Below are 22,305 nucleotides of genomic sequence, written 5' to 3'. Positions count from 1 at the left end.
TGGGGTGATGGTATGGCCCACACTCAGGGTGGGTCTTCCCTCCTAGAAAATCCTAGAACATTGTCCTTGAATTTAGTAGATTCTAAATCAACTAAAGTTGATAATGAAGGTCACCACCATAAAGAGTTGGATCAACTATCCGACTAGTTCTCCAAACTCAACCCAGACGGTACTCTGGCACTTTTCCAAAGCACATGTGACCCTGTACCTTCTGATAGGCCAGAGAAACACAATGGAATACTACTCAGCAATTAAAAACAATGAATTCATGAAATTTTTAGGCAAATGGTTGGAACTGGAAAATATCATCCTAAGTGAGGTAACCCAATCACAAAAGAATACACATGGAATGCAACCTCTGATAAGTGGATATTAATTAGCCCAGAAGCTCTGAATACCCAAGACACAATTAGCATAACAAATGCCTCCCATGAAGAAGTAAGGAGAGGGCCCTGATCTGGGAAAGACTTGATCCAGTATTGAAGGGAAGTACCAGGACAGAGAAAAAGGAGGGAGGGGATTGGAGAATGGGTGGAAGGAAGAAGGCTTATGGGACATATGGGGAGGGGTGAACCAGGAAAGGGGAAATAATTTGGAATGTAAACAAAGAATGTAGAAAATAAGAAAAGAAAAGATAAAAAGAAAAAGAACTGAAGTTTGGGATAGGGAAAAAGCTGAAAAACAGGGAAGCCAAGGGAAGGACCTCGGGCATTCCTGAAGACGCTGCAGTTGTCAGAAGAAAGGAGAACAGGACTTGTAGCTAAGCCAAGTCACCCCACAGGTGACCACAGAGGCTTCCAGACTGCACAAAGCAGCCATACAGGATGAAGTGCATCTCTTCACAGTGTGTACTCCAGGAAGCCAGTAGCCTACACACAATGACTCTAACTATTCTCCTCTATGTTTAGAGGGGATCAGGTGTCTGCCAGCAAGCTCAAAATCTGCTCAGTCATTTGTTCTAACTGTTGTTGCTTTTACCTTTTAAGAGTTTGTCATACATTGTGACATGAACAGAAATGTGAACAGTAACTTAAAAAGAAATTAAAGAGCGCCTGTGCTTCTCTGTCCCTGGCATCATTCTAGAAAGTGAAGGGCTGTCTGTGGATTGCAACCACATGCTACCCACCGCACGTTTTCCGTGAATAATGGAGCTATAAATCACTTTAATACCAGATTTGAAAAATTACTAGGTGCCATAAACTTCTCGCTTCATCAAGATGTTCTTGCAAAGTCGTATGATTACATTTCTAAGCAACTTGGAAATCACTACGGTGACACTAATAGAACTTTTTAACTTGATTGAACCCATAAGTGTCACATTCTTTCTAAAATATTGAAAATGACAGGGAAAGGGAAAAAAAAAAAGCACTACCATGGAATTTTCCCAGTCACTGAGTTCTACACTTTAAAGTTGGATTAGAAGATTCTGCTCAGTCACTTGTTCTAGATGTTGTTGCTTTTACCTGTTAAATGGTAGAATATAACTCTACCCAGAAAGTTTAATTATTTTTCTCTAAATTCCTGAACCAGTCACAAAAATCCACATTCCTTAAGACCAATTGTTGGTCTGTCTAAATAGTGAGTGCCCCAACAATGTATGTTTCTCCCCAGATTTCTTCCCGACTATCCAGAGTTTGAACTTCTCCAGGGTGTCTGTCTACCGTCTCTGCAGAAATCACTCAAACCCCTTATTCCTGGCTGCTAGTTTGCTGATCTTGCATTTGATTAGCCCCAGCCAATGCTTGCTAGGACTGTGGACTAATGACATAGGAACTGGGTGACAAAGGTGATGAAAACACCACCGACAACCATGCCATTGTCCTCAGGGCTCTCAATACAGAAATAAAGATTAACTCCTAAAATTCCTACTGTGACACCAGCATTGTCTTTATTATTCTCCTATCAGCTAATTTGTACATACCCAGACCAGTTTAGTTTTTGGATTGCAAAAACCCAGAGGAAATGTATTCAGCACTGTGAGGTTCAACGTGATATCACCTTCAAAACACATCAGTCATGAGAACAAAGCCGTGGCTGATGTCTTGCTTGCTTCCTGACAAACAGAAACACCCGTGGCAACCTGATAGCCTAGCACTTCGTAGACAGAAGAGTTAATATGTTACACGCTTGGTTCCTCATGAAAATAGGACTCCCATATGATCCCGCTATACCATTCCTGGGAATACAGCCAGGAGATCTATGTACTATGCACAATAACAAGCTGTGGAGCCAGCCTAGATGCCCGTCAACCGATGAATGGATAGAGGAAATATGGCATACATACACCATAGAGTTTTATTCAACCAAAAAAAATCAATATGAAATTACATCCTTCTCAAGAAAATAAATGGAACTGGAGATCATCGTGTTAAGCAGAATAAGCCAGACTCGGAAAAGCAAAAAAAGATATGTATTTTATCTGATACCCACTACAGAACCAAGTTTAAAGGAGTGGTGAACTAATTGGGAATAGCCAAAGGAAGCAGAAGGGAACCAGTTGGGAATAGCCAAAGGAAGCAGAAGGGAACCAGTGATAATGGAGGATATGACACAAACACACACACACACACACACACACACACACACACAGAGAGAGAGAGAGAATATATTATTAAGTCAGAGTCAAGCTTGTTGCTTTATACAATTAATATACAGTAAATCTTGCTCTTTCTAGATCTCATATTTTCTCTTCCCTTCACTCATATCCAACCTAAAAGGGTAGAGAGAAGAAAGAGGGGAGGGATAAGGAGAAAAGATGGGAAGAGGGGAAGGCAAAAACAGGGTGGGGAGAGGAAAGATGTAGCAAAGCAGAGTCCAATATCTGCCCTCTCACATGATCTCACAAGTGTGCACACACACACACACACACACACACACATATACACTACACCTAGAGCATCTTCAAAGTTAAGGCAGTCCTTGCTGCCTTGGGCAAGCTGCCAATGCAGCTTCAAGAGACTGTGGATAAAGTCTCAATGACGCTAATTAGAATAACTTTCGTCCTATGCCTCTTCCCACCACTTGGGGCACCAGCTCCCCTTTGTACCCTTCCATAGGACAAGTCACCATGCCCCTCGGCGGCTCAGAGCCCTGCTCCTGTCCGCTTCCGTGTGTCCGAGTCACATTTCTTCTCCAGACCCCACCTCACCATCTGACAACTGGCACTGTTTATTGTCCATGGCACAGGTAGACCAGATGCCCATGCAACAGCTGTATAACTTCATGAGCAGAGCCTCATCTACCAGCTGACTTCCCATGGAGCTGTTCAACTATTGATACATGATGTGCTAACATGTCTAAGTGACAGACATTTATAAGAATCATTCTAGGACTCAAGATTTTGATAACTTAAGGAGGTGTTTTTCTCAAATGAGGTTCCCTCCTTTCAGACAGGTTGTGTCAAGGTGACACAAGCCATCACACTGTCCTACAGTGAGAGGTGATGTATCCACAACCACTATAGAAACAACAGCATCCACTGGGCTAGATGGAGTATACAGCAATCAGAGGAATGATTTTATTAAACTAAGCTGTGGTAAATCCCACAGCTTCTGTCATTTGCTGGCTTGGGTTCCAGGTTCCTGGTTATAAACGAAGGAGTCTTGGATCTCCTGATACAGTAGCTTCCCAAAATCCTGGCCACATTCAAATACTAAAAAGACCCCAAGAATATTGGGGTGCAGAGCAGTGCGGGGAACTTGCCAACAGTTACAGGTGGTAAAGCTGAACGTCCCAGTTGCTAGATCCCAAAGTCACGGCACTTGGCCACTGCAGATTTCCTTAGTTGTTTGTTTGCTGGTCTGTCTTGTTTATAAAGCTGTCAGCTCCGTGGAGCAGGGGCTGCATTGATGCTGCCTGTTTCGGTGTTGAGCACACCGTCAGTCACATGGGAAACATTCCGAGCAATGGCGGCCACAAAATGGTTGGAGAAATAAGACATCAATGAATGAGGTAATGAGCAAAGGACCAACTAGAAAAATACCAGTTCTATAATCGCAGAGTCCACCATATCACATGACTGATCGCAGAAGGCTCAGACCGGAGCACCGATGTCCTACCATTGTCCACCTAGGTCTGCCTTTACTTCTCTCGATAGAGATCCATACACCTATGTCATCCAGTAATAAGAATCTTTTTTGTCCTTGGCTTCATCATCAAACATTGTTAGTTCAGTCTGAGAACGCTGTGAACATACTCAGAACAGGAAGTGCTGTGAGATGTTGTTTTCTGTGTTTCCCCACTCTGCTTTAGACAAGTGAGTATTTTATTCATTTAGACCAGGAACCAATGGCACATAACAACTGTAATGTAAAAGTCTGATGAGCACCCAAATGGAAGTTAAAAGATTTTAAATCAACAAGTGTAAGTGTCCATGTGGCTGTAAAGGTCGACCAGAAGTCAACCTCAGGTGCACTTCCTCAGAATGCCATCGGCCATCTATCTTATTTGGTTTTGGAGACAATGTCTCTCCCTGGCCTCGCCAATTTGGCAAAGCTAGCTAGCCAGCAAGCCCCAGTGATTTGCCTGTCTGCACCTCCCAGCCCTGAGATTGAAAGAATACAGCCCCGCCCCTGGCTCTTTTAACAAGGGTTTTAAGAAGTCAAAGTCATGTCCTAATACTTGCAAGGCAAGCACGTCACTGAAAGAGCCCACTTCCCACCCCAAATTAAGTGTTTAGCGAAACTGATGGATTCAGTGTCCCCACATGCATTTAGCAGATGTAGACGTATTCAGAGTATTGTGGTAATTCTTCATGATTAGCAATGCAGCTTTTAAAAGAAAACCACCTGAAAAGCATAAGCAGCTAAAAAAAAGAAAAAATACCATCCACTGGGCAAACGTGCCAACTCTCACTATCAGAGTCCAGAATCAATTCTATTCTCACCAAGAAAAATAAAAGAAATCATAGCCAACAGAACTTGAAAGTAAACTATCACACAAGGCAATCGCACCAGAAAAACTGGTTCCTAAATAAACATCTAATGCTCTGTGTCTTTAATCCAATATCAACAAGGATCAGCACCCGGATTCACTATGTACACGGAAACACCTCCATAGAACTGAACTGCGGTCAACAAGCTAGCCCAGTGGCTGAAGCTCCTGCCACCAGGCCTGATGACCTGAATCTGAGCACACATAGTGGAAGGGACAGAGCTCCCACACGTTGTCCTCTGACTTCCACGCTTGCTCCCAGGCAAGCACTTGTATGGGCACTTGCATGTGCTCAAACACAATTTAAAAAAAAAAAATAAAACAAGTTAGTTAAAAAGAAATGACTCGTGAGTTTATCCTCCACTCCAAGGTGCAAGGAAATAGTTCTAGGAAAATGGCAAACGTTATGAGATGTGATTACCCCGTTGCCTTAATAAGGAGCTGCATTATGTTGTTTTGAATAATGTGCCACCAAGGTCTGTGTCCTCCGGCCAGACTTACTGATGGAAGCTAGGTTTCAAAGACTATTTCCGTCATTAGAAAAGACAACTTGCGCAACAGAGAAACCTATATCCAAGACACACACACTTCACCAGTGAAGTAAAAAAGAAAGCTGCTTAGAACTGATAGTTAATCTGTCATCATCTGTCAACTTGGTTGGACTGAGAGGAAGATTAATAGACCACATCTCTGCATGCATCCAGGAGGGTTGTGTTCAGGCTTCCCTGGATCAAAGGGCTCTGATCTAATGAATGGCATAGTATATTAACATTCAAAATTGGAACAGAGCGTTGAGAAGGAGAAACCTAGGTAGAGGAGGCGTGTCCTTGAGGGGGTGTATCTTGACCTTGGCCCCTTCCCGATGCTCCTCTTTCTTCCTGGTCTCCATCAGGTGAGCAAGGTTCGTCTACCATCCTCCTCCTCCTCCATGATGCTTCTGCCTTCCCACAGGTCTAAAAGCAAAGAAGCCATCTGGCCATGGACTAAAACCCTGACCCAAAATTAATCCTTCCTCTGGGTGGTGATCTTCTCAGGGACGTTGTCATGACAACAGCAGTGTGACTAATACAGAACCCATTATGTGACAGAGTTCTCCTGCCCTCTGCAATAGTCCAAGTGCTGAAGAAATGGAGGCAAGGGTGTTCTTCAGAGGTAAACAGACTAGAAGGAAGAGAAAATGTCCTTCATGAAGGGGATGGAGTTGGAAGAAGGGGTGCATGCTTATAAAAGCATAGAGTCACTACAGTGTCTTAAGAAAGGAGGGAGAGGAAGAGGGGGGTCTTTCAAATTCAGCCTACAAAATGTTTTCAAAATGTACTCAACCTACTTAAGGTTAAGTGATTGGCAATGCTAACAATTGCAAGATGTATGGGAATTACAGGTTTAAGGCCAGACTGGGCGACCTAGCAAAACCCTGTCTGGAGATTATTTCTAAGTTTTCATGTAAAAACGTGCTTCTCAGTCCCACTGAACATTATATGTGAAATAATTTCTCTAAAATTGTAAGTATCCATGTGGGAAAATACTACGGCACAAATACATTACCACTGACATCTGTTAAAGATGACAGCTAAAGCCGGGACATGTAGGACCACACACGTCCTCTTGCCTGTGGTCAGCAAGCCCTAGCTATGGATTTAATTTCCTGAGGACAGGGACCAGTTCACACTCATGTCATTGGATTGGAATGAACTCCTCCTACTGAACCAGGCCCTGCTCACACAGCCATGAACAGACAGGAGCTCCCAGCACGGAGCTTGCATTCCACAGGTGGGGTGGCCACAGGAAAACAGCCATCAAAACAATGTTTAGGTGTCAAAGGGAAAACAAACACCTGACACAGAAATGGAAAGCTAAGGTCCCAACCCAATGAATATCAGCTACACATTCATTGGAACCCAATCTGAGGAAGTGGCATTTGTCACTTAAGCAAAAAAAAAAAAAAAAAAAAAAAAAAAAAAAAAAAAAAAAAGAAGCATGCAGAGGCTTCGAAATTATTTAAAGACCAAACTTGTTTTGAACAGGACAGCCAAGCCAACCCGCACGTCAGAATCGTGGGGTATACAGATGAAATCGACTGTTACTCCTGCAGAGGACCAGGGTTCAGTTCCCAACACCCACACTGGCTCGCAACCATTGTAATTCCAGCTCCAAGGGACCCCTTGCCCTCTTCTGACTTCTGAGGACACCAGGCATGCGTGTGGTATACATACATACATTCAAGCAAAACACTCACACACATCAAAGATAAAAATAAGTAAATCTAAAGAAAATAAAGTGGAAGATCGGAGACGCTGAATATGGTCCTCAAGTCTGTAGGACATGTGGGACCTTGTTACCAGAAAGGCATAAGAATGGTAAGGTTGAATGAGCTCAAACCCTGGGAATCTCAGAATTGAGAGTGGCCGGAGTGAAGTCATTCCCTACAGGCCTCTACCTGCTCTGGAACATGACACCCCACTGAGGACCATGGGCACTAGGTCACGTAGCACAAACACTGGAGTTCTCCATGCTAATGAGGAGTCTAGATAACCCAATGGAAGAGAGCTTGTGGAGCACAAACAAGCCACTGGGTTTGGTTCCGAGCACTTAACAAGAAAACTACATAACATTTGGCCAACACGTCAGAGCATATCTCTAATCCTAGCACTAGAGAAGATGAGTCAGGAGGATCTCCAGTTTGGGGTGAGCCTGTTCTGTTGTATATAGCCAAACCCTTGTCTTAGTGAAAACAACAACTTGGAAGCAGAGTTGTTGAGTTGCCTTGAGGACCAAAAGCAGGAAGTGGGGAGTAGGACTCAGCTGTAATTCCCATTCTCCAGCACCAGCAACTACAAATTCAAGCGCAAAGTCAAGTCGGCATCTAGGCCACCGTATGCCGCGGCCCCCTAGGACACCTCCTCACGTTGTGCTGACCCAACCGTAAAATGATTTCATTACTACTTCACAACTGTCGTTTTGTTGCTGCCACGAATCTTAATGTAAATATCTGTGTTTTCCAATGGTCTTAGGCAACCCCTTGCAAAAGGGGCTGGTCAACCCCCAGGTTGAGAAAGCTGATTTACAGCCTGAAAAGAAAAGGCAGGGATACAACCTAAGCAGGGTACCATCAATAAAAATTCACAAAATGGATGTTAGAGCACACAAGGAACTTGGAATATCTGATCTGCCTGATTCTTGGGGAAATCATTGGCACCTAGGTTTCATTTCTGTAGAACAGGGATTCTTAACACTCTTTCGTAAGCTTGTCTGAGAGTGAAATACAGCAAACACCTTCTATAAAGAGAGGAAAAGAACAAGTCTTGGCTTCTGTCATAAGTGCTTCCACTTCCTCAGATGTTAAGATGGGCTTAAGAGGCTGTGGATGCAGCTCAGTTGATAGATTGATAGTGTACTTTGTACACTAGGGTGTACGAAGCCTTGGGTTTGAGCTCTAGTGGTGGCTCACACAATAATCCCGGTCCTAGGGAGGGAGAGGCAAGAAAATCAGGAGTTCAAAGTGTGTTGGAGGTCAGCCTAGACTATGGGACCCTCTGTCTCATGTTTTCATTCTATTATTAAAGTTAACAAGTCCAAATGTATATATCCTCCATAATTTCCAACAGAACCATTCTATATCAATTATTTCCCAGGTTCCCTAATCAAATATAAATGATTTGTTGGTAATTTTTATTTCTGCAACTATTAATGCATTTTGTTATCTCAACAGAAAGCAATTAACAGATTTTATTATCTCAACAGAGAAGTGGAAGACACCCAGAGGCCCGTCTGCCACGTGACTTGCCCACAGACATGCTGGCCAGATAGGACTGCAAGAGAAGCAGAGCAGTTTGAATGCTGTGAAGAGAGGCAGAACTGGAGACCAGAGGGCGGAGCGTGATGGAAGTAGACTGCCCAGCCCCCTAAGGCCATGGTGACATGTCTGGGTCCATGGCTGTGCTGCAGTAAGGGTCTATGTCAATATCTGTGGCTAATAATTCCATCAAAGGCCATGCAGATGTCCCTGGTCTAGGCTGCTGCCTGGGACCATGTTGATGTTCCAGGGCGGAACAGAGCTGGCCCCACCCCCTTGAAGTCTGCTGCAATCCTGGGTGCAGGCCCTGCACTTCACCCCATAGATAGGTAACACAGTAGAGCTGACCCTGGGGATGGGGAGTAGGGAAGGGATTGGGGAAGCGGGTGGAAGGGCCTGAGCTCTCAGAAGACCTGACCCCACTCCTCCTCTGTAGTGTGGTGATGGCACAGGCTTGGGAGAAATACAGTCATTCACCACCACCACCCCTCCTGTGGCAAGCAGGACAGATGGCCCTGGGGTCATGAGAAAAGGAGAGCCGACCCCACCTCTCCCCAGCCACCCCGCCTAGGAAAGTCTGCCCTGCACCTTGCCTAAGTAGCACAGTAGAGCGGGTTCTGGTAGAGTGGGCACAGGTGAGCCGGCCCCAAAAGCATGAGACGGAGAGCTGTCCCAGCCCCTTGCCAGCTGTGCCGCTGGGTGAGCTAACCAGGGCAGTGCTCGAGAGCTTGCCCTGGTGGCGTGGGTGTCAGAGAGATGGCCGGCTGACCAGCTCAGCTAACACCCAGGCCACGATCCAGGGCTTTGAGTTGACCCACCCCAATATCTACTTCATCTATGAACTCCTGGGGTGGGTACAGGGGCAGGTCCTACAGACCCAAAGCTGCGGGATCTCCATGATACAGGTAACAACAGGATATCCAAAAGAAGTTCCGTGAGGCTCTGGTACTGACAGAGGAGCAGAAGCCAGAGGCCATGAACATTTGCAAGTAAAGACGTGTGGACCAAAGGGTATACTGTGGAACACACTGGGACACATTGGGACACACCACGGCCTCCAGGGTGAGACTTTTTGTTTTGTTTCTTTATTGTTAATTTATTTATTTATTTGTTTGTTTATTTATTTATTTATTATTTTTCTTTTCAGGGAGGGTTGCAAGGTTGGAGAGTGGATACAAAGGAACAGGCAGATGAGCAGGATTGGGGTACATGAAGTGAAATTTGTGAAGAATCAATAGAAACTAGAGAACTGTCTCGGTAACCTAGCTCAAATTAGTCAAAAAAAATTGTGAAAAAAAAGTTAAACAGGGATTCAGGCTCACCACCATATATAGGCTCAGAGGGCCTACTTATATGGACATCAATACACCCATAAACTCATCATAAATATTTTTACAAATTTAATAAGCACATTTAACTGAGGAAATTCTAATATAAGTGAGAAAAAGCAACAACATATAGAACATAAGATCTAAAGTCAGACATGCAAAAACTAACTTCCGGCTGCATCTCAGAGCAGCAGATTCAAAAAGACCCAGTAAAATCTGCCAGGAGTATAGTTGGCTTCTAGCATTACATGTCTGCAAATCTCTGAAAAATAATTTAACCTTTCTATACCATAGGTTACCCATCTGGGAGTGGGGAATACTGATATACCTTACATGGCTACTGTATGTTAAAATGCTTATCTAAGAAATCAGCAAGAGCCAATAACCATTCAGTGTGTGTGTGTGTGTGTCTATGTGTGTGTGTGTGTCTGTGTGTCTATGTGTGTATCTGTATCTGTGTCTGTCTGTGTCTGCGTGTCTGTGTCTGTGTGTATGTGTCTGTGTGTGTCTATGTGTGTGTGTCTGTGTGTGTCTGGATCTGTGTCTGTGTGTTTGTCTGTGTCTGTATGTATCTGTGTGTGTGTCTGTGTGTGTCTGTATCTGTATGTGTCTATGTGTGTGTCTGTGTGTCTATGTGTGTGTGTCTGTGTCTATATGTGTCTATGTGTGTGTGTATATGTGTGCATCTATGTATGTCTGTCTGTGTCTGTGTATCTGTGTCTGTATGTGTCTATGTGTGTGTGTATGTCTGTCCGTGTCTGTATGTGTCTGTGTGTGTGTGTGTATATCTATGTGCGGCTATGTATGTCTGTCTGTGTCTGTGTCTGTGTGTCTGTGTCTGTGTATGTGTGTCCGTGTCTGTATGTGTCTGTGTGTGTGTGTATGTCTGTGTGTGGCTATGTATGTCTATCTGTGTCTGTGTATGTGTGTCTGTGTCTGTATGTGTCTGTGTGTGTGTATGTCCGTGTGCATCTATGTATGTCTGTCTGTGTCTGTGTATGTGTGTCTGTGTCTGTATGTGTCTGTGTGTGTGTGTATGTCTGTGTGCATCTATGTATGTATGTCTGTGTCTGTGTATGTGTGTCTGTGTCTCTATGTCTGTGTGTGTGTATGTCTGTGTGCATCTATGTATGTCTGTCTGTGTGTTTGTGTCTCTGTGTGTTTGTATGTCTGTGTGCGTCTATGTCTGTCTGTGTCTGTGTATGTGTCTCTGTGTGTCTATGTGTGTGTATGTGTCTGTGTGCGTGTGTCTGTGTTCATGTCTGTGTGTGTCTGTGTATGTCTGTGTGTGTATGTGTCTGTGTCTGTGTGTGTCTATGTGTGTGTCTATGTGTGTGTATGTGTCTGTGTGTGTCTATGTATGTGTGTGTCTATATGTGTGTCTGTGTGTGTGTGTGTCTGTGTGTGTCTATGTCTGTGTCTGTGTGTGGTCTGTGTGTATGTCTGTGTCTGTGTGTGTCTGTGTGTGTCTATGTGTGTGTGTCTCTGTGTGTGCAGTTGAGCTTGTCCTTGTTTTTCCAGCTGGAATGCAGTGGTTGCCATGAGTAGACATCTCTTGCTTTCCAGCCTGTGTGCTGAGGGATGGGGATGGTAACAGACTCTATCACTGAGCTACCCTGGCTGGACACCGAGGCTCGCTGAGGCCTGTCTCTGTCATGCCCTCACATGATACCTTGTGGGTGTCGGGGACTTGCACTCACCTCTTCCCGCATGCTCAACAAGCACTTTATCCACTGAGCCATCCCCAGCCCATCATTCACTTTTAAGGAAATAACTTAAAGATGAACGGAGATGGACAAACGCCTGCATGACACTCACGCCACGTTAGAAACCTGAGGTAATGAGCCAGGGGCGTCCACCGCTAACAAGGCCGTGAGCTACCAAACTTGTGTTAGTATTTTATGCAAACAACATTTCAAGCAAGTTATCCTGGATATAATATTAAAATGCACCCTAACTTAACCGGGTGGTGGCAGCACACCTCCTTTAACCCTAGCACTCAGGACAAAGAAGCAGGCTTATTTCTGTGAGTTCGAGGCCAGCCTAGTCTACTGAGTGAGTTCCAGGGTAGCCAGGGCTACACAAAGAAACTCTGTCCCAAAATTAATTAATTAATTAACTGTGCCTCCTAACTGATTTGTCACTCGTTTCACAATGGGGTATAGGGGACCTTAGTGAAACGGGACTCTAAAGCAATCACCCGAATTGTTTACTTTTAAATCTGTATTGTTGTTGCCTTTCAGCGTATGTCTGTGTAGGTACTGCACATGAATGCAGACAGTGGTCAGAAGTGCTGATTCCCTTGAGATGGGAGTGGCGGGTGGCTGAGAGCCACCTGTGATGCACGTGCTGCAAACCAAGCTCCGGTCCTCTAGAAGAGCAGTGTGTGCTCTCAACCCCTGGGCCCAGGTCTCGAGTGGAAGCCAAGTGTTTTAACAAGACAGTTACCTTAAAAGAGGGGAAGGAAGCCAGGCAGTGGTGGTGCACGCCTGTAATCCCAGCACTTCAGAGGCAGAGGCAGGCGGATTTCTAAATTCAAGGCCAGCCTGGTCTACAGAGTGAGTTCCAGGACAGCCAGGGCTACACAGAGAAACCCTGTCTCAAAAACCAAGAAGAGGGGAAGGAAGAAGAAATGGGGAAAGGAACTGAATGCACAAGGCCCTTCTAACAATTTTCAGACTGGACACCCTCATGCCATGCCACACAGCTGTTATTGTTTGTACGGCTGACATATAAGACATGCTGAGATTTGTCACTCGTTTCACAATTCTTACTCTTTCTTTTGTTTCAGAAACAAGTGACACACCAGATAATCTGGGGGAGGGGAGGGGAAGGGGGCGGGGAATCTCTGACATCATCAGTGTCCTCACCAAGGAATTATTTCACTCGCTCCACGGATGGGGGAAAAATAGCATTTGACTGGAGTTTGTCTTGCTGGACCCTATTGTTGATCAGGATATAAGGAATGTCTCGGTTTTTGTACAAACTAACATAATTGATGCTGAACTACATCCCTCATCTCCCCTGGCCACCCAGGAGAGCAAGGATGAAGCCTCTATCCCACCTCCACGGCTTAAAGCTTGCGGCTGGAAGATAAACTTCCCACCTAGCACATGCACGGGCTTAAGGTGCCTGTGAGGAAGGAAAGAGGGCAGAACGCTGCAAGATTGAAAGCTTCTGTCAAACCCTCTGCAACCAGATCCAACTTCTCATCTTCCTTCAGATCTGAAGAAAGATCTGAGAAAGACTGAAAGCAAACAAGAGGGAAGAACTGGCCACACAACCTACCAAGTGAGATGGACAGCTCCCAATCTGGAGTCTGGGTATCACCAGGAAGAGAATGAGACTCAGAAGTAGGGAGCTCTGTTTAGTAAGCCCTTCCGGTGGTGCAGACACAGGCTCCCCCTGGGCAGCCTGCATTTTCCAAGCGTGACGCTGGTCCTGAATGGCTGTGGTGTTTCAGATAGGTACCCATCACAAGGCTGGTGCTACCTTGAAACCGGGCAGCTCTATGATCGGGTGTTTATCTTTCCTCCAGATATTGTGGTTCTTCCATGGAGTCAAGCTGAGTTAATGTCCACCTCAGGCCAACAGGATGAGTGTACTAGCTAAGGTTACTATTGCTGTAATGAAACATCATAGCTGGGGGCGCAGGGGGGCGCGGGTGCACGCCTTTAATCCCAGCACTTCGGAGGCAGAGGCAGGCAGATTTCTGAGTTCAAGGCTAGCCTGGTCTACTGAGTGAGTCCCAGGACAGCCAGGGCTACACAGAGAAACCCTGTCTTGAAAAAACCAACAAACAAACAAACAAGCATCATGACCAAAAGCAAGCTGAAGAGGAAAGGGTTTATTCGGCTTACACCTCCACATCACTGCTCATCACTGAAGGAAACCAGGACAGGAACTGAAGCAGAGCAGGAACCTGGAGGAAGGAGCTGATGCAGAGGCCATGAGGAGTGCTGCTTACCAGCTTGCTAAGTCTGCTTTCTTATAGAACCCAGGACCACCACACCAGAGGTGGCACCGTCCATGATGGGCTGGGTCCTCCCCTATCAATCACTAAGAAAATGACCTACAGGCTTGCCTACAGCACAATCTTATGGTGGCATTTTCTCAATTGGGGTTCCCTTCTCTCAGATGACTTCAGCATGTGTCAAGTTGACACAAAACTAGCCAGCTCAAGGAGGAAACAAAAAGTGCTTACAGCAAACAACAAAAAACATCTCTGTGCTTGAAGATGTAGCTCAGTGGTAGAATGCTTGCCTAGTATATATAAGGTTCTGAGTTCAATCCCCAGTGCGCGCGCGCGCGCACACACACACACACACACACACACAAGAACACATACACATAAACACACAAACGTGCACACACTAATAATAATAATAAAATAACTTTTTTGCTTTTGAGACAAGATCTCAAAAATACATAGCACTACATAGTGCTAGCTATCCTGGAACTTACTATGTAGACTAGGCAGGCCTTGAACTCACAGATAATAGTTGCCTGCCTCTTCCTCTTGAGTGCTGAAATTCAAGGTATGAGTCCCTAAATCTGGCTAATAAAATAAATTTTAAAAATAAATCTAGGCATGTCATTAGTCATCGTGCAGTATTCAAGCCTTTATTTAATATCTTTGTAAAGACTTTTTAAAGAAGCTGAGGATGGTGGAGCACAGCATAATCCTAGCTCTCGGGAAGCAGAGGCAGGCAGAATCTATGAGTTCAAATCCTGCCTGGTCTACACCAAGAGTTAGTTCCAGGCAAGCCAGAGCTATATAGTGAGACCCTGTCTCAAAAGAAAACAAAATAAAAAAAAAAAAATCTTTGACTGGGGGATAGAAATTTGCTCAACAATCGAACACTGGCGGTTTCATTTCCCATCATCAACGTGGAAACTTACCAGCATGTTTCACTCCAGTTCCTGGAGGCCCTCTTCTGGGTCTCCTCTGGCCTCTGCAGGCACTGAGAATGACCTCTAGCGCTGATCCTCCCATCTTTATATCCCACATGTGAAAACCTTTAGATTTGTATCCCTGCACAGTGGGTGTGGCTCTGGAGGTGAACCTGGGGCTTTGTGTGTGTGAAGTAAGTATTCTACTAACTGAACCACATGCCCAGACCCCAAACCTTTTCATTGAAGAAACTGAAGTAATGTCATACATGCAAGACACCCATTTGCAGGTTTGTGGCCTCTCCTTGCTCCTGAGAAAGAACCATGTATGCCATTGGGATTTGCAAAGAGTTTGTAGCGATGACCCTTTTCTAATTCAACATGCTAAAGCTGACACTCCTTCCACACCGTGACACAGAGGCTGGCACCGATGGGGACCACCGGACACACCATGACATACACATAACCTTCTCTTTGTCTCTCTTTGCACCTGAAAGACCTGTACACATCAAGTCTTTCCAGCTGAGTGCTTTTCCTGACACACATTCTTGACTCCAACTGAAAAAGGAGGTGTGAACCCAGAGGGCATGTCACCATGGTAACTCCCCACAACAGACACACGCTATCAGCTCAGCACTCCCATCCCTGAGATCACGTGGAGATCCACCCTCAGAAAAAGACGTGTGAGCAGACACTCCGTAAAACATTAGCCTTCTCTGTAAGACAAGCCTCCAAGTCAGTGGCCCATTACAGAGAATGTAAACTCTGTAGTTAGCTGCCCTGAATGTGAGGACCATTCTGTCGTAAGCAGCCCAGGTGCTTGTTATGCACGGGTAAGCAGCTGGCAGTGTTCTCTTCCACAATAAAAGCTATCCCAAATCAATAAACTATATAGTCATCCTCAAGGCTGCGTGAGGAACAAAAAAAGGAGCAGGCTTGTGAGACAAAGGCAAGTGAACTGGAGATGTTTGTACACACACTGCTCTAGGCCACCTTCTAGACTTTGCTCAGTGATTGCAGAAAAGAGTAAGGCTCCCTCAACAAAGAGCTTGAATCCCCATTTCAAATAAAGAGCTTGGGACAAAGCAAAAGGGAATCCTCTTTCCAGTGCAAAGCTACCCAGAGCCTTAGCCTACTTTGTTTGAAGCAAACCCTTGGGTGATAAAACTGTTGGACGGGTCAGCATGTCCGGCTGAAGCGTCACTGTTAGAGCATGCTCACTGTAAATTCGGCAAAGACAGTTGTCCCAACATTGCCCACTGGAAGAGGCATATGAAGTCAACTGAGGTGCACAGGGAAATGTGGCATACAGTGTCAGTGGCTGAATTCACCAGTTCCTGAAATAGCTATGTTTGGTGGAAACTGGGAACTATCTGAAACCAAACCTTCTATGTACAGCTTGATCCAAAGAGGGTTCATAAGTGTTTAAAATATTTACCAATGCTTTAAAATGTGAGGATAGTGTGTGTGTGTGTGTATGTGTGTGTGTGCATGTGTGTGTGTGCATGTGTGTGTGTGTGTGGGTGGGTGGGTGGGTGTGTTCCAATTTCATCTTTTTCTTGTGAAATCAGAATTTCAATACTAAGCTTGCATCCATTCCTGTAATTTCCAGACAGAGCTGAGTACCACGCTGAGAAGAGACACCCCTGTCCAGTTCCCCCACAGTCCTCACGCGGCCCTCTTCTGAGGCACTGGGAGCACTAGAGTTTGGAACTAATTCTCAGCAGAGATGGTCTTTATAGAGACCATCAAATAAAAGATTCTCTGGCAGGAACTTGCTCAGTTCAGAGCCCTCCCCTGTGCAGTCTGTCTTTTATAATATCAGGAGGTGCTATGGAAGCTGCCAGGAGAGGGAAGCAGCAAATTGTCCTACCCAAGTGTGACACCCGTGAGCCACAACAGTGGCCTACAAAGCGAGACACCTGTAACAGTGCAATAGCGGCCCTCATATTTTGGTGGTAACCAATAGCTGTCTGGTTGGGTTTAAGGCCCTCTCGGCAGTGAAATCATGCCTAGTGCTGGAAACCTAGCCAATTACCCTAGGTGAGGAAAGTGAACCTATGATCTCAGAGGTGAACCTATGATGTCACCACCTTAGTAGACCAGCATAAATCCTAACTGTGCTCTAATACTTATCCTCATACTGACAGTTATCTTTGTCCTATAGTTCTCACCATTGTCAAAGAAGCAAGCCTCTCTTTGCAGAAGACAGAGACCACTGCAGAAAACCATGACTGCTCAGATGCAGAAAGCAAAGGATCATGGGGTACCTGCTCCAATGGACACAGCTACACTACAACTCCTGCACCTAAAGATCAGGGAACATCGTGGAAAAGAAGGCGGGAAGATCGTAACAGCCACAGGAGCAAGAATGTCGCCGTGAGATCGTGTCTCCTGGAGTGACAGAGGAGAGACGGCCATGATGCCTCAATACCAGAGCTGGCTAAACAGGACCTGAACAACAATAACACTGAGTAACAATTACTAAGGTAGAAGGGGGAGCTCTCATCGGGCCCCACCATACACAAAGAACTACAAGCAATTAATAACTGCTGAGAAAGAATTAGCCTTTCCCAAGGATGAGCCCTGCTGACTGGCCACCAAATACAAGTGGTCAGCCCTGAATCATACACATAAAAAAGAAACATTATATATATATATACATATATGTACATGTATAAACACATATATAAAAAATATGAGTATATATAAAAGAACATATGTATATATATATATATATATATATATATATAAGAATATACACACAGCAGGTCATATGTGTAAATTTATGCACACATACATAAAAATAATAAAGAAAAAGAAGGCATGGATTATGAGAGACAGTGAGGAGGGGTTTAGGAAGAACTAGAGGGAGGGGACACGGGAGGGGCTAAAAGGAGGAAAGGTAAGAAATGATGAAAGGAAGAAATGATGTAATTATATTTTAATTTAAATTTTTTGTTTCATCTTGTTTGTTTTTAGATAGAGTTTCTCTCTGTAGCCCTGGCTGTCCTGAAATTCCCTCTCTACATAAGGCCGACTTTGAACTCAGAGATCTGTCTGCCTCTGCCTCCTGAGTGCTGGAATTAAAAATGTGTGCCAACATGTCTGGCTTTTAAAAATTTATTTTTCTTTAAAGCCATATATGTAAGGGAGTGGACTAGGAGCATGGAGACTTAGCCTTAACATTCTATTTGTAACGTAACAGCACATGCAGCCTCTAACTCTTAACTGTACAGTAGAAGCATATCCAAGCATGTGTGTAATTGACTCCGAATCCACGCATCCAGGGACTCAGTAACTACTGCTGAGAGAGCCCGATACCTGCAAGGGAATGAGCAAGGATGCTTCACAGAGCAGATCCAAAGCAGAGAAAGGGCAACATAAACCAGCCGGGGTCACCAAAAGTCTCTTAAGGCCTGGAAACTGTAGTGTATTCTTCCTTATGGCCAGAGCCAGAACACGATATTAGGATACCATCAAGATAGTGATAACCTTGGGAACTTAGACATTTCATTTGTGAGTTTTAAATAAATGAGCATAAAATGAACCTCACTGGCCACCCTGGTAGGGGATTTCAAGTCATTTGTAATGAAGTATTCTGTCGCAAGCATAGCAATTAAAACCACCACCAGGAGGCCTCAACCCTACGCAGGGAACTGCAGGCAGCTAAGGAATGCTTAAGCTAAGGAGTCTTCCCCAGGGAAGAGCCCAGCGACTGGTCCTCCAGTGCCACATGGTCAGCCCCGAAGCCATACGTACAAGTACTGCCATGCAGACTCAGCAGGCGGATTTCATACATATAGAACGATTCAAAAAATAAGCCATGAATTTGAAAGAGAGCAAGGAGGGCTACATAGAAGGGCTCGGGGGGAAGGGTAGTGAGGAACGATGCCATTTTATAATCTCAAAAAGTAAAGGAACTAATAAAAGAAAGTCTAATTGCCCTCTTCACACTACCAGTTGTTTAAGGCATGTGTCTCTTGGGGACTGGTATAGCGGGCCTAAAGCACTTCCTGTTCTTGCAGAGGACCAACGTGTGGCTCCACAGCCCTGACAACCACCTGTACTATAATAGCTCAAAGGCATCCAAAGCCATCTTCTGGCCTCTTCAGGCACAAGTTTTGTACACACACACACACACACACACACAAATAAATAAATAAATAAATAAATAAATATCCTAAAAAAGTAAAAATAAGCAAAAGGATATTTTTCTCTTCTATAAAGTAATGAAAGAAACTAAAGGCAATTGTGTTTTACTTCGGATTTGTTATAGGACTTTTGTGGAATGCTAGTCTCAAGCAATATTCTTAAAGTTCAACTATAAAATGAGAATAAAATGAGGACTTATTAATAAGGTATTCTTCTAGTCTCGGTTTCCCAGTTACCAGAAGAATACAGGCATAGAACCTGAGACTATTTATGTTTAATCAACAAATTATATTTTTAGAAAACAGCACAGGGCTGAGACTTTAATATTGGAAAGCAAACAAACACAAAGTACACACACACACACACCCCTCTTTTCACACTTCTAAGCCTGTTTCTCAAGGCACATTACTATAAGTCTCCCTCTGTCTCTTAGAGCAGTGGTTCTCAACCTTCTGATGCTGTGACCCTTTCTTTAATACAGTTCATTACGTTGTGGTGACCTCTAACCCATAATATCATTTCGTTACTACTTCATAACTGTGATTTTGCTACTGTTATGAGTCATGATGTAAATATCTGCTATGCATGATCTCTGATCTGCAACCCCCAGGTTGAGAACTGCTGTGTTAGATCTGCACCTGCTTATTAAGGAACGCAAGGTTCTATTTAGTAACAGAACACTTCGAGTTAGAAAGCTGGTGAAATACTGGACACTAAGCTAGAAGAGTATAATACTTTAAAATGACATTTGAAATCCCCTCTGTCACAATGATTTTTAACTTACTCAAATATGCAGTTATTGTCTCAGTAGGTGCGAAAAATAACAGAAAGGTCTTCAGACTCCAAATCCGCAGAATCATACTTAGCTGGTATTCTGACATTTCTAACTCTTCCCTAGACTAGCCTCTGAAATCACACACCCCCAGGCCCAGATACTTAGAGGTACTTAGAGGTGACAGTGACAAGCCAGCCAAACAAGTATAAATGCAAGACTACCGAGACTGAGAACCGGTAGTCTCCGGCGCTTCCAAGAAACACACACTTGCACACACACGCACACATTGGCGAAAGCCACACAAGCCATCCATCACCAGTCACCCGAATTCTCCTGGGATCCGCGCTTTTCCTCAAGTCCTCTGCAGACTTGCCAACTCCTCCCAGGTCCCAGGACCTCTCTGAGCCTACTTTCCTCCCTCCTGCTCAGGGCAGCCAGCTGGTCCCAGAGGCCAACCCAGCCGGAATCGCTTTCTCTCCCACTCCCATATCCCCAAACGGAACGACGCGAGCACTCGAGCGCGCCACGTGGAGCGCAAACCAGCAGCCAGATCCAAGACAGTTCTTACAAGAGAGGCCCCTGCTTTGCTCGTCCCCCGAAGCCCCGGTCCCGCCCCTGGCACCCAAAACTTACCTGATTAGGGTCCGTGGCGCGGAAAACGTGACAGGCCATCTGTGACTCGGGGTCGTCGGGCTGCGCCTTGATCAAATAGGCAAAGTAGGTGAGGTCGTGGCTGTTGTGGATGAAGCGCGAGATGTGTTGAGCCTTGTGCTCGAAGATGAACACTCCCGTGTTGGGCTGCACGGCCCCGGAGCCTGCGCCCCCACCGACCCCGGCACCCGGCGCGGGGACACAACGCAGAAAGGGGGCGCTGAGCACCAGGAGCACCTCCCGGGCCGCGGGCGCCCCGCAGCCGCCCGCCTCAGGCTTCTGGCTGCGCCGACGGATCTCAGCCATGAGCCAGGGGAGCATGGGCAGCGTGGTCCTGCGATCCAAGCAAGACCCTCCCACGTACCATAGCCGGAAGCGCTTTTCTCCAGGCTTGGTGGCACCTGGCTGCGCTGGGGCACTCGGCTCAGGCTCCAGGGGGTGCGGGAAAGGCTCATCCTGAATGCAGCTAGGCGACTCCATAATTCGCGCCTAGCGAAGGCACCGCGCCCCCAACTCTCGCTGTGCGGGAACCGAGGAAACTGCTAACTGTCGCCCCAGGCCCCCGCGCCGGCCTTGGTGCCACCAGCCCTTAAAGTCGGTGCTTCAGCGGCCCTGCCCCATGCGACACTTTCCCGGGCGCGGCTCCGAGTCTTCGGCTGCAGCTTTGGCTGAGGTTCACGCGCGCATCCTCCTTCCTGGAGATCGCGCCCCGGGGCCAGTCTGTCCTCCTGCGGCCCGTGCGTCCTCGGGGTCCGGGACCAGGGCAACCGCGGTCTCCTGCTCCTGCTGCTGCTCCTACTGCTGCTCCTGCAGCCCGCTGCGGCCGGCGCGCTCGCCTAGCGCTGGCACTGGAAGGCTGGGCGGAGAGTAGAGCTGTGGGCGGGAAGGGGCGACTCGGGGCGGAGCTGACTCCTAGCAGGGTGACCGGCTGTCACCTGGAAGGTCGGGGGGTGCCGGCTCGCGGCCCGCTCAGTCCCAGAGAACTACTCCAATGGAAAATAACAAAAACAAACGTGGCCTCGCGCGGGCGGCTCCTGCACCCGCTGATTCTGCAGCCGGGCTTGCTGCTCCTCCTCCAGGGTTCCCGTCCCTCCCTCGTTCCTTCCTTCCTTCCTCCCAGGCTGCTACTCCGCCTCTAGTCCGCGGGCACAGAGCTTTGCTAAGAAGCTGAGGTCGCCTCCCAGCCTCCTCCTCCGGCCTCCGCCCCTCACCTAGCCTCGGGGGGGCAGCCGTACCCAGCCAGGCTAGGGCACTTCCCGGAGCAGGCTGGCCTCTCTCCTCCTGGAGACTCTGCTGCCCCCTGGAGAGAGGCCACTCTCAGTGGGGCGCTGGGATTTTGTTTTTGAGCAATATTTGTTTGGTTTTATTCTGTCTAAAGCCTGAATATTACTAGGTTCTGCATCTTTTTTTCTTAATCTCAAGGACTGCTCAGGATTTCAATCACAATTCTATGATAAATTCCAGCATTCACGTTAAATTTTAACATTGCCTGATATGAATCTACCCATTTCTCAATGCAGCTAACTTCTTAAAATACACAGAAGTTAAACTTCTTTACCTATGCCCATTTCACAGCTAATGCAAATTTCTTTCCTTTTACGTATGAGAATGCATATTTCAAAAAAACATTTGGGGATAATTTGATTATTGTAATTTTAAAACAAACCAGTAGAATATAATTCCTTTTCCATCCTAGCAGATTAAACGTGTTTTGTTATTGGTGCTGCTGCGTGTTTATTTTGGTTTTTTGGATTTGGCTTTTTTTTTTTTCAGAGACA

The 22,305-nt window shown here is 45.8% G+C and overlaps 1 protein-coding gene across 1 annotated transcript in view; it reads right to left on the bottom strand.

Annotated features, from left to right (window-relative positions):
* Tbc1d4 (TBC1 domain family member 4) overlaps positions 1–21,633 on the bottom strand; it is a 187,852-nt gene extending 166,219 nt beyond the window's left edge. Inside the window, 1 exon segment of the mRNA XM_052190783.1 lies at positions 20,510–21,633. Within this exon segment, the coding sequence (XP_052046743.1) occupies positions 20,510–21,007 (498 nt within the window). The 5' untranslated portion in view covers positions 21,008–21,633.
* Between the last annotated feature and the right edge of the window lie 672 nt (positions 21,634–22,305).

The sequence above is a fragment of the Apodemus sylvaticus genome, chromosome 8 (assembly GCF_947179515.1).
Source record: "Apodemus sylvaticus chromosome 8, mApoSyl1.1, whole genome shotgun sequence".
NCBI classification, from domain to species: domain Eukaryota; kingdom Metazoa; phylum Chordata; class Mammalia; order Rodentia; family Muridae; genus Apodemus; species Apodemus sylvaticus.
Note: the sequence above shows the minus strand (reverse complement) of the source record. Positions and strands in the feature narration are given on the sequence as shown.